At 30.7% G+C, this 16,332-nt stretch overlaps 3 protein-coding genes across 3 annotated transcripts; 2 read left to right on the forward strand and 1 right to left on the reverse strand.

The window, feature by feature from the left end:
* The first annotated feature begins 322 nt into the window (after nt 1–322).
* LOC149736954 (MICOS complex subunit Mic10-like) lies at nt 323–2,216 on the forward strand. Its single transcript, XM_089877178.1, has 4 exons — nt 323–497; nt 656–700; nt 1,373–1,479; nt 1,846–2,216. Exons 1-4 carry the CDS (start codon nt 413–415, stop codon nt 1,939–1,941), a joined length of 333 nt encoding a protein of 110 aa, XP_089733304.1. The 5' UTR covers nt 323–412; the 3' UTR covers nt 1,942–2,216.
* A 456-nt stretch (nt 2,217–2,672) lies between these two features.
* On the forward strand, nt 2,673–6,413 carry LOC149736955 (uncharacterized). The gene is made up of 6 exons (XM_089877167.1): nt 2,673–2,977; nt 3,308–3,455; nt 3,622–3,707; nt 4,219–4,317; nt 4,558–4,680; nt 4,901–6,413. Exons 1-6 carry the CDS (start codon nt 2,805–2,807, stop codon nt 6,141–6,143), a joined length of 1,872 nt encoding a protein of 623 aa, XP_089733293.1. The 5' UTR covers nt 2,673–2,804; the 3' UTR covers nt 6,144–6,413.
* Nucleotides 6,414–11,466: 5,053 nt separating this feature from the next.
* On the reverse strand, nt 11,467–15,325 carry LOC149736956 (galectin-8-like). Its single transcript, XM_089877174.1, has 8 exons — nt 15,177–15,325; nt 14,743–14,828; nt 14,286–14,487; nt 13,941–14,063; nt 13,545–13,577; nt 12,844–12,923; nt 12,245–12,413; nt 11,467–11,909 (listed from the first exon to the last, which is right to left on the reverse strand). Exons 1-8 carry the CDS (start codon nt 15,201–15,203, stop codon nt 11,760–11,762), a joined length of 870 nt encoding a protein of 289 aa, XP_089733300.1. The 5' UTR covers nt 15,204–15,325; the 3' UTR covers nt 11,467–11,759.
* Nucleotides 15,326–16,332: the final 1,007 nt, after the last annotated feature.

Below are 16,332 nucleotides of genomic sequence, written 5' to 3' on the forward strand. Positions count from 1 at the left end.
TTGTAGTGCTTTAGTTGTAAAACTAAATTATACCTATTGATTAATGGGCACGTGAAACTGCTTGTCTTGATAATATCCTTTTTAACGATGCAAGTCGTGTAGGTCACTCGCGTCGTTTATGACGATTTGTAAATGTAAACAGAAGAGAACGTAATTAAAGGTTTTTTAATACAACTGAATAACAAACGAACTAAGCCATTCTTAAACAGATGCTGTAGTCACGAAGTGCAATCTGCCAGCTAACGTTTGTTTTCCGCAAACAATGTTTTAGTTCCAAGGTCTGATCTGGAGTCTAGTATCAAAGCGAGTGAAAAACGTAACGTGTATTTGTTTTTGTGTTATGTTAAACCAGGTTGTTTTTCAATAATAGAAATATACATATACCAATTTATTGTCTTGAATTAAATTTAAAATGTCAAGAATACCAACCTTAGGAACGGAAAATCAATATGGGGAAAAGGTGGACAAATGTATTGTGGATCTTGGAATTAAAACCGGTAAGTTTTGCTGTGTTTTTTTTTTGTGAAAACCTGTGTTTTGTTGTATTGGCTATGTGTAATTTCTGTATATAAAAATATATATTTAATATTACAACAATGTCAGTAATGGAAAAATTGTGTTTCTGTTGAATTATAAGCATTTCTGTATTTCACAGGATCTGGTGTTCTAGTTGGTGGACTTTTCTCTTTACTCTTTAAAAGTAAGAATGATGTATGTTACTGTCTGTGTGTTATATTGTCCCATGAAGGATTATATAGATCAAATGGCTTCACTGTTTTTTTTTAAGTTTCTACTTCATGACCTACAACTACAACAAAACCTCAGCCTGACTGGCTTTGGATCATTTTCTGCTGTAGTTGCAGATATATAATTGGTTAGCCAGTTGTAAAAATATAAATGACAAACTTTAGTTTTAAACACACCAAAAATTGTATTTTAAATATAAATATTATAATGGAGTAAGTGCAACACTTTAAGCTTACCGAAGAAAATACAGTTCAAATTATCTTTGTTACCAAAACAGCGTGTAATTGTTGTACACTGTTTGTCATTGTGATGTGATATTACGCTCTGTTGTTTATTATGTACTTCAAACGTTCTATTTCCTATTGTCATATAAACAACATAGGTGTCGTTTCATAATAATAGGAAAATTATCTCTTATTCTTTCATTGTTTATGATGCTAATCGTTACTTTCCTTTTATGTTTAGCTTTATTTAAAATCATAAAAACAAGTTAACCAATCATAAATAAAGGATAATCTAACCTAGCCCACTTCACCATTGATTGTCTATCTGCATTTTGGCATTACACACTTAAATTATAAATGTTATTAACAAATTATGTATCACAATACTTTTTTAAATGTAGGAAGGACTTGGCCCATTACACTAGGAGCTGGGATTGGAATTGGAATGTCTTACACAACTTGTCAAAATAGATTCAAAAATTTTATCAACAACAAATTAGAATCACAGGTTAGCATATATTATCATATAGCCTCTGTGTACAATTTTATTTTGTACTATATTTTATTTTTTTATCTTTTATATAGTGTATGCTTAACAGCTTAGCAAAGTCAAATTTAAGTGTACTTTTTCTTATTAAAAACAACCTTGTCATTGAAATAGGAAGTCTTAAATGTAAATATTTTAAAATGCCAAATACAAAGCTAAAGAGGTAAAGTTTTCCTCTTGGGCATGAATTTGGATATTAATATTTAATATGCATGTTGTATTGTTTCATTAACACCGATGTGTAGCCACCTGGAAATAAATGACGCTTGTATGACAGTAAAGCATGCATAAACTTTTAAATTAGTAGTAACACAGTTAATTTCTTAGAATTCTGCCGCATCTTCTGAAGAAGTTACAACAACTGTCGACCCCGCCCCTGACACGCCCACTCAAAGTGAACAGTCAGACAGTGGATCAGCGTGACAATGGATCTTATATTCCTGACAATGGATATCTTATATATAAACTTGCGAAAAATATCAGCACGAACCTATCAGCAAAATTTTATTATGATGTCACTGTAACAATGTGCAACTAAAATAGAACTAGGGAAAATGTTTTAAAAGGTAATTTTACAGTTGAAACACAACTAATCATACTCTATGAACTGCATCGATGGATTTTATCGGTGTTAAACAATTATACTGGGCAATAATATCGCTTTTTCAGTTTATCGATAATAAAAATTGTTATATGCATTGTGTCTTGTTATTTAGAGGTAGTGTTACAAGAATTGGATTTCGTTATTGATTGATAAATTCACAGTTTTTGCCAGTTCAGAATAAGATCTCTTTAGTGCATAAGATATGGACCTGCAGTGTCTAGTCTGAATCCCAGATTCCATGTCTTTTACTCTTGCCTCTGTGAAGAAACTAACCCATATGCAAATGTAAGCGTGTTACTTTTGTGCAATACTTATTGTTTAGATTCATATTTAAAAAAAATACTTTGTTAAAACGAGATTAAAACCGAAACCTCCCCTACATGAAACTTCCAACAGCGCCACCATGCGAGCCTTATTTGCGTGCGGGAAAAGCTTTGCAAAAACATGTTGCATAGGAATTTTGCGTATTAGTTTAACTTACCCGCGGGTAAGAGGTTTTTATATATTTATTTTCAATTTTAATGGAAACAGGTTAAATTGCGCAAATATAATGTACTGCGTTGCAACCTCTTTGTTTTGAGGCATTAGTTATATGATTTTTTGCATACCAGTGTCAATTGTAGTTTAGCATGTAACACATGTTGTTCTCTGTTCTGCGTGTAACATCTTCGGATTTTGCAATATGTTCGATATTGGAGATTTCGCAAGTGCTTCCGAATATGTGGGAAAGGAATATTCCTCACTGGAGGTTATAACCCACAAAGTCCATGTTGCGCTACCAGCTGGTTACTTTGGGAAAATCAAGTCGGCAATCGCCATAATCTTAAACAACAACCTGCAGTCATACAGCGAAGTGTAAGTATCAGTGTTTAATATATACTAATTTAAAAGTATGCCAATTCTCATTTTAAAAGTAGTGTTTTTAATAACCTAAAAATCTGTTTTATTATATGTTTAGTTCATGACCGCTGGGCGCTGGCCAAGAAAAAAAATATATAGAGTTTTTAACATGAGCACCCTGTTTTAAATAAGGCTATGATAAATAAAGCTACACCTGGAATATTCTTTACCAACTTTCCTAAATCCAAGCATTTATTATTTCCTCTAGAATTTTTTTTTTCGATATTCTTGTTGTCCCCAAACTCCCTTTGCTTTTCTGAATGACATCATATTATTTATACATAGGTTGCAAGGAATGCCGGTCGCCTTTAATCGTCAAAATGTGAAGTTACTAACTCCTTACGGGAAAATCATTGCCGACCAATCCTGTGTTCATATTGACGTGGAAACAGAATATGTTGTTTTCAAACCAACAGTAACAACAACTTTACAGGTATATAGCCTGTATTTCTCGCATTAAACGAACTGTTAACCAGACCAATGTTTAGAATATTTTTAAAAACAGTTTTTGACTCCGCAGGTATTAAATTGAATATGTACAATGTATTAAAACAATCTTATTGTTCTCTAAATTGTCATTTTGTGAATTCTATTATTAGGGAGTGGTAAACAAGCAGTTGAAGCATTCGAACATGGTGGGTTGTCTTGTACATGGAGTGTTTTATGCATCTGTTAACTTAGAAGGGTAAGTTTATTCAATTGCTGTAATAATTCTCAATAGATATTTTGTTAACCCTATGTCATTACCTATCGCTACCGAAAAAACATTTAGTAATAAGATCTGTTCTACAAATTTTGTTTTTCCAATGATTAAATTATAATGAGCACAATCAATGTAGTGTTTAAGTTTACAAACTAATGATACAAAGTAATTGTCTGTGAATCCTGATGTTTTGTTTATGGCTGCAAGCTAACACTGGTACTTCTAAATAAACTAACACACAAGTATATACTTCTAAACACCACTAACATTCTGCTCTTTGTTTAGAGTTCTTGTTTTTCAATTTTATTAAAATCCTGATATTGAAAATAATCTTTCTGTAAAAATATTAATTATCCTGATTCCTAATGCTCACCAGATAGCAGATGAAATTGTTCCCTTATGTTTACCAGTAGAACTATATAAAATTTGCCTGGTAGCTAAAAGTTATGCTTAGTAAAAATAACAGCAGAATATTAAAATCTGTTTTTTTAAGGTCGCAAAATCCTGGACTTGGAGATGAGATTCTGTTTAGTGTTACCAAGATGGAGCACGATGGTTATGGGTATTTGGCATTAAAAGGAAAGTTTATCAGGTACTTGATTTGGTGTATTATTTCTGTTTTGTATATATATTTATAAAATAAGTAAGCAGAAACACATTATCGTAACACTAAAACAATTGTTTAGAATAAACTTACACATGAATTTGTCAAGTTATTATGAGGGTTTCGCATATTTTATGTAGTTTTGGACCTAATAAATACAAAATTTACCTTTAAACCTGAAAAGTCCGATATATTTAATCAGAAATCTAAATATTGCAAACATTATAGGTTAATTTCGGAAAATCCAAATAAATTGGAAGTAACTCAAAAAAGGAAACCAGAAAATGATTCTGGTATCGATGATGATCATGAAACAAGTAGTTCTCCTTCTACAGATCTTTCTATTCCTTTGTAAGTTTTTAACCAATATATGACCGTGTATAGCCTTCAATTTTGATACCGCCCAAAAAATATGATTTCAGCATAATGCATAATATCAGTGTTTGTACCAAAACTTTAAAAATGTGTTACTGCCATAATGGTTCTCTGAGAATGGCTTGTAGTTCGTTCACAGTAATTATAAGGGTATAAAGCCTTGAAAGTTAACGAATATTTTTTTTCGGTTGTTTAGGAGTCAAGCTGTTCCAAGTGAAGACATTCCAGAGATTGCAAGTCAATCTAAGAGGAAGAAAAAGAAAGATAAAAATTCCGATGAGGAAAAACAAAAAAAGAAGGATAAAAAAGAAAAGAAGAAAGCAAAAGAGATGAAAAAGATAAAAAAGGAGAAGAAGAGAGAAAAAAAGGAGAAAAAGAGAATGAGGAAAGAGAAAAAAGTTAAAAAAGAAAGACTGAGTTTGCCAAATAATGTCAATACAAGTTTGGCAAATAATGTTAACACAAGTTTTAATGAAATAGAACCATGGCCAGCTACAGTTGCTCAACCACCTCACTCTGATACAAGCAACACTGAAGAAAGTAAAGATGTGTGCACAACAACACAAGCAACTAAACATGTTACTAATACTACAACACACCAACAACCCTCAAACCCCCCTCCCACTGATTATTCTTCTGTAGATGAAGCTATTGAATCAGTCGTTGCTACGACAGACAAAAAAATTGACACTGCCACTGATTATTCTTCTGTAGACGAAGCAATAACTTCGGTTATAGCTTCCATTCACACAAATATGGGATATGACACTAATATGCCTTCTGTAGATGCGGAATCGGTCATTGCTCCTAAAGAGAATATTGAAACTGCCACTGATTATTCCTCTGTAGACGAAGCTATTGATTTCGTCATTGCTGCCAGTCAAACAAATACGGATACTGCTGTAAAAACAGAGAAAGTGTGTAACATTCCTGCAAGTCCTATATCAAAAGAACAATGCTCCTTAACTGCCACCATAAAAGATAAATCTTTTGCAACTCCTAGTACAACCGGTAAAAGCCCTACAAAAAAGAAGAAAAAGCATTCTAAAAATGATAAATCTCATACCAGTTCTGCGACAAAAGAAAAAAAGAAATTGCAAGAAACAGTGAACCTAACGCAACTACCAGCTCCTTCTGTGACGGGGAAAGTTTCTTCTTCAAACGAGGCAGATGAAGGTGTGGTTGACAAGGTAAAAGAGAAGAAATCGTCTAAAAAACGCAAGTTGCATTACCCAGAGGGTGAAAGTATGTTAACAAACTCTCCGAAAAAAGTAAAACTTTCCTCTGAGAGTGAAGCAAAGTCAGAAGAAGAGATTGCGATGGCTTATCTCAAGAAAATGGGAATAACAGTAAATTTAGAAGAAAAAGTTGCAATAAAACTTGAGGATGCACCAAAACACAAAAAAAAGAAGTCTAAAAAATCAAAAAAAAGTAAATGATTTGTTAAATTTAACCATTTTCTACCAGTTCCTAATCCTGTTTTAGCATTTTCAAATATTATGAAAACCCACTGACAGTTTTGCTGCTGGGATTTTAAGTGCTTTCAATGGAATTGTTGTTATTGAAATTTTAGTTTATTGTCAGTGTATCTTATCACATGACAGTCCAGTTGCTGCTTCTTTGCCACCAAATGTGAAATAATAATGAAAATGTTTTACTGCTAAACCAGTGTCTTAACAGTTTGTATTAAAACATGAATCGCTAAACAACATGATGTGGTGATGTCTGTTGTAACAATTTAAAAAAAATTTCATGTTCCCATATACAGAAAAACTTCATGTACCTATATACAACAGAAAAAAAATGAAAAATTTCATGTTCCCATATACATCAGAAAAACTTCATGTACCTATATACAACAGAAAAAAATTGAAAAATGTCATGTACTCATATACATCAGAAATGATATGAAAAATTTCATGCAATATATACATCAGAAAAAATATGAAAAATTTCATGTACCCGTATATATCAGAAAATAATTGAAAAATTTTATGGACTTATATACATTAGAAGTGATATGAAAAATTTCCTGGACCCATATACATCAGAAAAAATCTGAAAAATTTTATGGACTCACATACATCAGAAAAAATATGAAAAATTTCATGGACTCATATACATTAAAAAAAATGAAAAATTTCATGGACTATAAACAACAAAAAAATATGAAAATTTCATGGACTATAAACAACAACAAAAAATATGAGAAATTGTATGGATTCATATACATCACAAAAAATATGAAAAATTTTATGAACCTATATACATCAAAAATAGTATGAAAAATTTTATGTAACCCTAAAAATCAGAAAATAATTGAAAAATATCATGAACTCATATACATGAGAAAAAATATGAAAAATTTCATGGACTTAAATGAATCAGAAAAAATATGAAAAATTTCATGTATCCATATACATTAGAAAAAATACGAAAAATTTCATGGACCCATAAACAACAGAAAATACATGAAAAATTTCCTAAACTCATATACATCAGAAAAAATTTGAAAAGTTTCATGGACTCATATACATTAGAAAAAATATAAAAAATTTCATGTACTCATATACATCAGAAATGATATGAAAATTTCATGCAATATATACATCAGAAAAAATATGAAAAATTTCATGCAATATATACATCAGAAAAAATATGAAAAATTTCATGTACCCGTATATATCAGAAAAAATATGAAAAATTTTATGAACCTATATACATCTAAAATAGTATGAAAAATTTTATGTACCCCTAAAAACCAGAAAATAATTGAAAAATATCATGAACTCATATACATGAGAAAAAATATGAAAAATTTCATGGACTTAAATGAATCAGAAAAAATATGAAAAATTTCATGTACCGATATACATCAGAAAAAACATGAAAAATTTCATGGACTCATATACATCAGAAATAATAGGAAAAATTTCATGAACTCATATACACCAGAAAAAATTTGAAAAATTTCATGCAATATATACATCAGAAAAATATGAAAAATTTCATTTATTCGTATATATCAGAAAATAATTGAAAAATTTTATAGACTTATATACATGAGAAATGATATGAAAAATTTCATGTACCCATATACATCAAAAAAAATATGAAAAATTTCATGGACTCATGTATATCAGAAAAAATATGAAAAATTTCAAGTACCAGTATACATGAAAAAAAATACGAAAAATTATGTGGACCCATTTATAACAGAAAAAATATGAAAAATTTCATGGACTCATATATATACATAAAAAATTATGAAAAATTTCATGTACCCATATACATGAGGAAAAATACGAAAAATTTCATAGACCCATATACATTTAAAAAAATTTGAAAAATTTCATGGACTCGTAAACATGAGTAAAAAATATGAATATTTCATGTACTGATATACATAAGAAAACTTTGAAAAATTTCATGGACTCATATACATCAGAAAAAAAATGAAAAATTGCATAGACTTATATACACCAGAAAAAATTTTTAAAAATGCATGTACTTATGTACACCAGAAAAAACATGAAAAATTTCATGGACTTATATACATAAAAAATATGAATAATTTCATGGACTCATATACATCAGAAAAAATATGAAAAATTTCATGTACTCATATACATCAGATAAAATTTGAAAAATTTCGTGTACTCATATACATTAGAAAAAATATGAAAAATTTTATGTACCCGTATACATGAGAAAAAATATGAAAAATTTATTGTACCCATATACATGAGAAAAAATAAGAAAAATTTCATGGACTCATATACATAAAAAAATATGAAAAATTTCATGACCTCATATACATCAAAAAAATATGAAAAATTTTATGTACCCGTATACATGAGAAAAAATATGAAAAATTTATTGTACCCATATACATGAGAAAAAATAAGAAAAATTTCATGGACTCATATACATGAGAAAAAATATAAAAAAAATTCATGAACTCATATACATAAGAAAAAATTTGAAAAGTTTCATCTACAGGTATACATCAGAAATAATGTGAAAAATTTCATGAACCCATAAACAAGAGAAAAAATATGAAAAATTTCATGTACTCATATACATCATAAAAAATCTAAAAAATTTCATCTACACATATACACCAGAAATGATGTGAAAAATTTCATGAACCCATAAACAACAGAACAAATATGAAAAATTTCATAGACTCATATACATTAGAAAAAATATGAAAAATTTTATGGACTCATATACATCAGAAAAAAATATGAAAAATTTCATACTCATATACATCAGAAAAAATATGAAAAATTTCATAGACTCGTATACATAAAAAAAATATGAAAAATTTCATGGACTCATATACATGAAAAAAAATATGAAAAATTTATTGTACACATATACATAGGAAAAAATAAGAAAAATTTCATGGACTCATATACAGCAGAAAAAAATATGAAAAATTTTATGGACTCACATACATCAGAAAAAATATGATAAATTTTATTAACTCATATACATGGGAAAAAATAAAAAAAAGTCCCTGGACCCATATACATCAGAAAAAATATGAAAAATTTCATGGACTCATATACATCAGAAAAAATATGAAAAATTTCATGGACTCATATACATCAGAAAAAATATGAAAAATTTCATGGACTCATATACATAAAAAAAATAAGAAAAATTTCATGGACTCATATACATAAAAAAAATAAGAAAAATTTAATGTACTCATATACATGAGAAAAAATAAGAAAAATTTCATGGACTCATATACATCAGAAAAAATAAGAAAAATTTCATGGACTCATATACATCAGAAAAAATATGAAAAATTTCATGTACTCATATACATTAGAAAAAATTAAAAAAATTTATGGACTCATATACATAAAAAAATATGAAAAATTTCATGGACTCATATACATCAAAAAAAATATGAAAAATTTTATGTACCCGTATACATGAGAAAAAATATGAAAAATTTATTGTACCCATATACATAGGAAAAAATAAGAAAAATTTCATGGACTCATATACATAAAAAAAATAAGAAAAATTTCATGGACTCATATACATCAGAAAAAATATGAAAAATTTTATGGACTCATATACATCAGAAAAAATATGAAAAATTTCATTGACTCATATACATAAAAAAATAAGAAAAATTTCATGGACTTATATACAGCAGAAAAAATATGAAAAATTTCATGGACTCATATACATCAGAAAAAATATGAAAAATTTTATTGACCCACATACATCAGAAAAAATATGAAAAATTTCATGGACCCATATACAGCAGAAAAAATATGAAAAATTTCATGGACCCATATACATAAAAAAAATATGAAAAATTTTATGGACTCACATACATCAGAAAAAAATATGAAAAATTTCATGGACTCATGAACATCAGAAAAAATATGAAAAATTTCATGGACTCATATACATAAAAAAAATAAGAAAAATTTTATGGACTCATATACATAAAAAAAAATAAGAAAAATTTAATGTACCCATATACACCAGAAAAAATATGATAAATTTTATTAACTCATATACATGGGAAAAAATAAAAAAAGTTCATGGACCCATATACATCAGAAAAAATATGAAAAATTTCATGGACTCATATACATGAGAAAAAATGTGAAAAATTTCATGGACTCATATACATAAAAAATATGAAAAATTTCATCGACTTATAAACATTAGAAATAATATGAAAACTTCATGAACTCATATACAGCAGAAAAAATATGAAAACTTTCATGGACTCATATACATCAGAAAAAATATTAAAAATTTTATGGACTCATATACATCAGAAAAAATATTAAAAGTTTATTGCATCCATAAACATCAAAAAAAATATAAAAAAATTTCATGAACCCATATACATCAGAAAAAATATAAGAAAATTTCATGAACTCATATACATAAAAAAAAATATGAAAAATTTCATGGACTCATATACAGCAGAAAAAATATGAAAAATTTCATGGACTCATATACAGCAGAAAAAATATGAAAAATTTCATGGACTCATATACAGCAGAAAAAATATGAAAAATTTCATGGACTCATATACAGCAGAAAAAATATGAAAAATTTCATGGACTCATATACATCAGAAAAAAATATGAAAAATTTCATGGACTCATATACATCTGAAAAATATGAAAAATTTCATGGACTTATATACAGCAGAAAAATTTTAAAAAAGTTCATGGACCCATGTACTTCAGAAAATTTTACTTAAAGCAGCCACTTACCGGGTTTTCGATAACTGCCTACTCATATTGTATTCATGTAAAGCAATTTCTCGGATTTTCAAATCTATATTAGACGCTATATAACAAATAAATATTACTGTACTGTTTGTAGTAATTTTTCGTTTATCGTTCTGCTATAATTAAATACCACTTTCTAATCTACTCAACTGTTTATGAAGGTAAAAACAAAACATAACAGCGCAGCAAGAAAAAGGCAGAAACTTGCGAGTCGGGAATGCTTGTATAGCAATAACTTGCTTCCAACGTCTACAATACAAACCTGAAGGATAACCATCACAACAAAAACAGACACGTTTGCAATTATGGACTTTGACCTTAACTTTAAACAATATAATCGAATGCGAGTTATTTTTGTAAACAACTTGTAGCCTATATGTATAACCATAGTTTAATAATACAACTTCTTTATTAAACTATGGTATAACAATTCATTAATGTAAACCAAAGTAAAGTAATCTCAGACTGTGTAACATGATGTTCCAGTATGGTTTATTAATTCAATTTCATAATATACACACCCAACACAGTACCCTGCTTATCTATGCTTAATGGAAAGCTACACGCCATGACGCTGTTTTAACATTCATTGTTTTGATGATTTGTTTGATGTTAAGATGAGTATACATGGTTATAAAGTTGTTAGTGTGGCATGTAACAATGTGAAGTATCTTGTTTATAAGATAGGTATATAACACCCCATTGTACCAAAGCTATGTGTAGTATATAAGGCACACCGTATATAAGTGAATGTTCAGTTTGTTGTATCTAGTTGAATATGATCTTATGCATATTGACGTCACCCCTAAAATCCACGGATCGGATGTTACGCAGAGGTTTGAAACGGTGAGCGAAGTTAAACAAGTGGAAGCCATTCAACATAAGAGTAAACCCTTTCTTGTCAACTTTTACCACCACCTGTGTATTTAAAGTGTGATTATGATTTCTATAAGTTATGAATCATTTGTTAACTTATTACACGGCTGCTTTTACAAACGCGTACATCTACAAAAATGGCGTTTGAAATTTGTCCTCTTGCAAAGAGCAAGAAAAAGATTATAACTTTCATCTGTTTTTTTTTTGCCTTTGCTATTGCGACAAGGAGTTAAATCTGATGTAAACCCGGAGCTCTTTCCGCGCGACCTCAACCATATAGAATAAAATGGTTAAAAAAATCAGAGTACTTATAACCGTTAATTGCGTTCCTACTGTTTCGACAAGTAAGAACGTACGCCCCAAACCCAATATCTTACCATAAAAGGAGTATTTGGGGTAAACGGGAAATCCATGTTTAGTGTTCGATCTTCGTTACCCCACTGGTTGTCCAGTAACGAGTTTCTAACGATTTGTTTTTCGTCGAAACGAGGGTTAACGTGAAACACTATATTGTTGCTGTCTTTGCCAAGAAAGTTAATCGAAAACCTGTAATATAAGGATACAAATTAAATGATAAACCAGGATGCCATAGGCTAAATGTTATAACACGATTTCTGAACTGCTAGGCGCGAAGTATCTCTTTATATAAAAAAAGGGGTCGAATACTTGCTGATGTTTAGACTAATCATATAAATGGGCATAGTGGAAGCATTTTTATTTTATTGAACGTTTAAACCAATTATAAAAAATATAACAGAATAATAAGCAATTGTCATGTTGAAAAAGTCCCCATACCATAATTGGCCACAAGTAACATACCTTCTACCTCTTAACCTGGCACGAGCGGTGTAAAACATAACACCCGGGTTTATTACGACAGTCGTTACCCTCCCACGCGAGGATAAGACTTACATTTATTAGATTAGGCTATGACCGCTTGAACGAAAAATTTGTTTAATGAAAACCAAGAACTTACGTTCCTCGGGGTCTTCCAATAAAAGTAACGTCATGAAACTTAATATTAGGATACGGTACTGCCACCAAGGTATCAACAGCCTGAAAATTCAAAACATTTACAACTATTTGAGGTTAAATAATACGTTTTCCTTGTTATTTGGTGATTAACTGAAAAGTTGGGGTCGAATTAATAAAGAAATATATTTTTAACGTCGTTTAGTTCACTTTAAAGATTTGTTTTCAATGAAAATGTTGGTATATAGTGGGGTGGGGAAAAATGGGACACCTTTAGCACAAAATATCCAAACATCCTGATCGTGTTTTAAACAATTAACAGCGGTCTATGAAAGTCGCGAGGACAAGGTTTTATAACTCTTTGAATGTTTTTTGTTTACTACCAAAATGTACGAGAAAATAGAATGAAAAGGTGTCCCATCTTCCCCGATCCTACTATATATATAGAGAGAGAAAGTCTTGACATAGTATAGGGTTGGGGAAGACGGGTCATTTTTAGCTCATTACATCTGAATATTCTGATTGTGTTTTTAACAATTAACAACGGTCTAAAGAAGTCCTGCGAATGCGGTTTTTATAATTCTTTCTTTGTTTAAAAAATGGGACAAGAAAATATAAAGAAGAGGTGTCCCATTTCCCTACCCGACTATAACTTTAGGATTGTGCTAACTATCAAGGTATTGGATCAAGTTGTAGACTACTTACTGGCTTTGGTATCTCAAGTCCAGTGTCGGGGTACTGAAAAATATAAATAAATTAGAACTTAACATACGCCAATTCTTCTGTTCTAATCCACATAGTTGAGGTTTTACACCATGCCACACCATGAAACTTGAGCAACTATGCATTTCAACTAAAGAGTGTCTCGTTTAAAACGTGATATAGTAGTGGTAAGCGGCCCACTTACCCACAGAAGCTTACTGGTTCAAAAAATAATAACCCACAATGATACGTACGTGATAATAACTCGTAAGCCGGCAATAGATTTGTAAAAAAAAACTCGTGTTGTATTGATTGTCGTTGCCCCGCCACTCGTTAAACAAGTTAACGAAAAAGCTATATATATAAAGAATAGAAAGCATTTGTTCTAAATATGCTTACACTGCCTAGCATGCCAAATGAAAGAGTTTTCACAGACAGATCTCCCTCGACATTAATTCTGGAAATCTTGTAAAGTTCAACTCTGTGTTTGAAACCGAGCAAGTGCTTTTGGTTGACGAAAACCTGAAAATGTTAATGTCAGTTTTGAATAAGTGAATGTAACTTATTGTTTGGCATCGTTAAATGTCTTGCCCAAAAGCACACACGCCCAAAATGGTGGAAGCAACGGTCCTCGAACCCGTACCTTGTTATGAAGCAGGTTAACCACGTTTAAAGACGTAATTACTTGCCTATTTGCGAGGAGTTCACTGTAACAGAAAGTGTTACAATATGCAAAATCTATACCTTTATTTTTCTTTCTGTACAAAGTATCATCATTGTAAAATCTCCACCGACTTTAAATGGAAACTTTCCTGGCGGTGTTTTCTCCTCAGTATGCCATTCACCATCCACCCTGTTGTTACACACGACTATGTTGCCTTCATTAAATCTCGGGTTACAATGGAAACCGATATTGTCAACTCCGTACATTAGGTTGACAGAAAATCTGTGAAATTAAAGATAACATTTTTGTATAAAATCTTAAGCCAGAAGGAAAATGCCTCCTATGCTGCGAAAGCAAACAGTACACTTGTATAGCCTATTATTATTTGCACGCAAATATAGGGGGTGTTAGTGTACACACTTGTCCTGTAAAGTTTGCACACATTTTAACATTGATAGACTACACTGATAGAATAGTATGAACCAACGTCGGTATGAAAATGCTGCAAACAATTCGTATAATGTTAAAACTTAATACCTGGTAGCATTTGGTAAGATTGTACCGGAGATGACGAAAGTTCGTCCACGAAAAACTCCATTGATATGTTCAGTAAATGGGATTACCTGCATACATGATTTGATGAGACAGACGTGTTTGAATTAGCAATGAGGCATAATAACATATTTTAGAGTAAAAAAAATTGAAAAAGTCTTATCTGACAAAGTGTCTCATCTTCCCCACCCAGCTATAATATAGTCTATGGGGAAAGATGGGTCATTTTTAGCACATAATATTCAAATATCCTGTTCGTGTTTTAACAATTAACGAAGTTCTATTTTAGTCGTGAGGATACGGTTTTATGAATCTTTGTATAGGCTAATCTTTTTTTTTGCTACCAAATGGAACGAGAAAATAGAATGAAAGGGTGTCCCATCTTTCCCACCCTACTATATTCACATTGAATAACTTACCGGGTTTTCGATGGCTGGTTGAGACATTACTTGACAATAATGTAACTTACTAAACGTAGTAATCTTACACTAAACCTAGAAAAAGAAATATTTAATAAACCTAAAAGAACTACAGGATTGTCAATTTAATTCGCTTCTACCTACTGTGCTAGTTTTCTTTTATCTTTCAACCAGTTTGTTTATACATAAAATCGTGCGTATAAACTGGTGCAAAATTAAACAAAGTAAACAAATGCGAATCCAGTGAGGCAGGGCGTGGCAGACCATTTCCTACCACTAACCTAATAGGCCTGCGTACGGTTTGCAACAGATTCTAAAACGATATGTGCTGATCTGACTTTCTAAACATACTCCCTGTACAAATCTCAATGTAGAATAGATCAAGTTGCCTGCTTCAGATAAGTACATGTAAAAGCGCCGACGTGTAAAATAAATTAAGACGTGCTTCGTCCTTGCTAGGGGCATTCGACACAGCTGTTTAAAAGCAACAACACTGCAAACCAACTCACGCGGCCTTGTCACGTAGTGCCTTGGGAATATAAGATTAATGGAAGTATTGCCTTTGTATGTGTTATGATTATTTGCTTTTAAAATCCTGTGTTGCAGACAAAAATGACTCAGATCAGATCCTGTATATATCCTTTGTTTTATGTTACTAAGCGTGTGTCTCAGATGACTCAGATCAGCTTCTGTATATATCCTTTGTTTTATTTTACTAAGCGTTTCCTTATGCGCTCACACATTATAATATGCACGACTATAAACATGCACAAGATTCTCTTCGCTCGCTAAGTTCCTCATATCAAAGTACGATTTATTTAACGATGCGCTGACTTTTATAACCCGACATTTCCTCTCAACATGTATAGATAACATGGCATCGGGGGTTTTACAATTTCGAAGTAACGAAACGCCGAAGGCAAAATCTGCACGTCCCACGCGTTTTGCGTAGGTTGCAATTACATGTCAACCAAACATACATATTAAATCTGGAATGTTGAGCAATTTCCCCTCTGGTTTTATACACTCTTTCGTGTCTTATAAGTTACCACACATGTTAATTATTTGTGGGCGAATTTTTAAATAATTTAAAATGATGAAGCTTTGATCCGTGTTTAAATCACCCAAAGTGAGTGGAGAGAAAATACCCCGCTTT

This window comes from Ciona robusta, chromosome 4 (genome assembly GCF_009617815.1).
Source record: "Ciona robusta chromosome 4, ASM961781v2".
Lineage (NCBI taxonomy): Eukaryota > Metazoa > Chordata > Ascidiacea > Phlebobranchia > Cionidae > Ciona > Ciona robusta.

Coding starts and splice junctions, on each gene's coding strand:
- LOC149736955 (XM_089877167.1), top strand. CDS start 2,805: ATGTTCGATATTGGAGATTTCGCAAGTGCTTCCGAATATGTGGGAAAG. Junction 2,978..3,307: donor CTGCAGTCATACAGCGAAGT/GTAAGTATCAGT, acceptor ATTTATACATAG/GTTGCAAGGAATGCCGGTCG. Junction 3,456..3,621: donor CAGTAACAACAACTTTACAG/GTATATAGCCTG, acceptor TTCTATTATTAG/GGAGTGGTAAACAAGCAGTT.
- LOC149736954 (XM_089877178.1), top strand. CDS start 413: ATGTCAAGAATACCAACCTTAGGAACGGAAAATCAATATGGGGAAAAG. Junction 498..655: donor GGATCTTGGAATTAAAACCG/GTAAGTTTTGCT, acceptor TGTATTTCACAG/GATCTGGTGTTCTAGTTGGT. Junction 701..1,372: donor TTTCTCTTTACTCTTTAAAA/GTAAGAATGATG, acceptor TTTTAAATGTAG/GAAGGACTTGGCCCATTACA.
- LOC149736956 (XM_089877174.1), bottom strand. CDS start 15,203: ATGTCTCAACCAGCCATCGAAAACCCG. Junction 14,829..15,176: donor AACCAGCCATCGAAAACCCG/GTAAGTTATTCA, acceptor TCATGTATGCAG/GTAATCCCATTTACTGAACA. Junction 11,910..12,244: donor CCCCAAATACTCCTTTTATG/GTAAGATATTGG, acceptor TTAAATACACAG/GTGGTGGTAAAAGTTGACAA.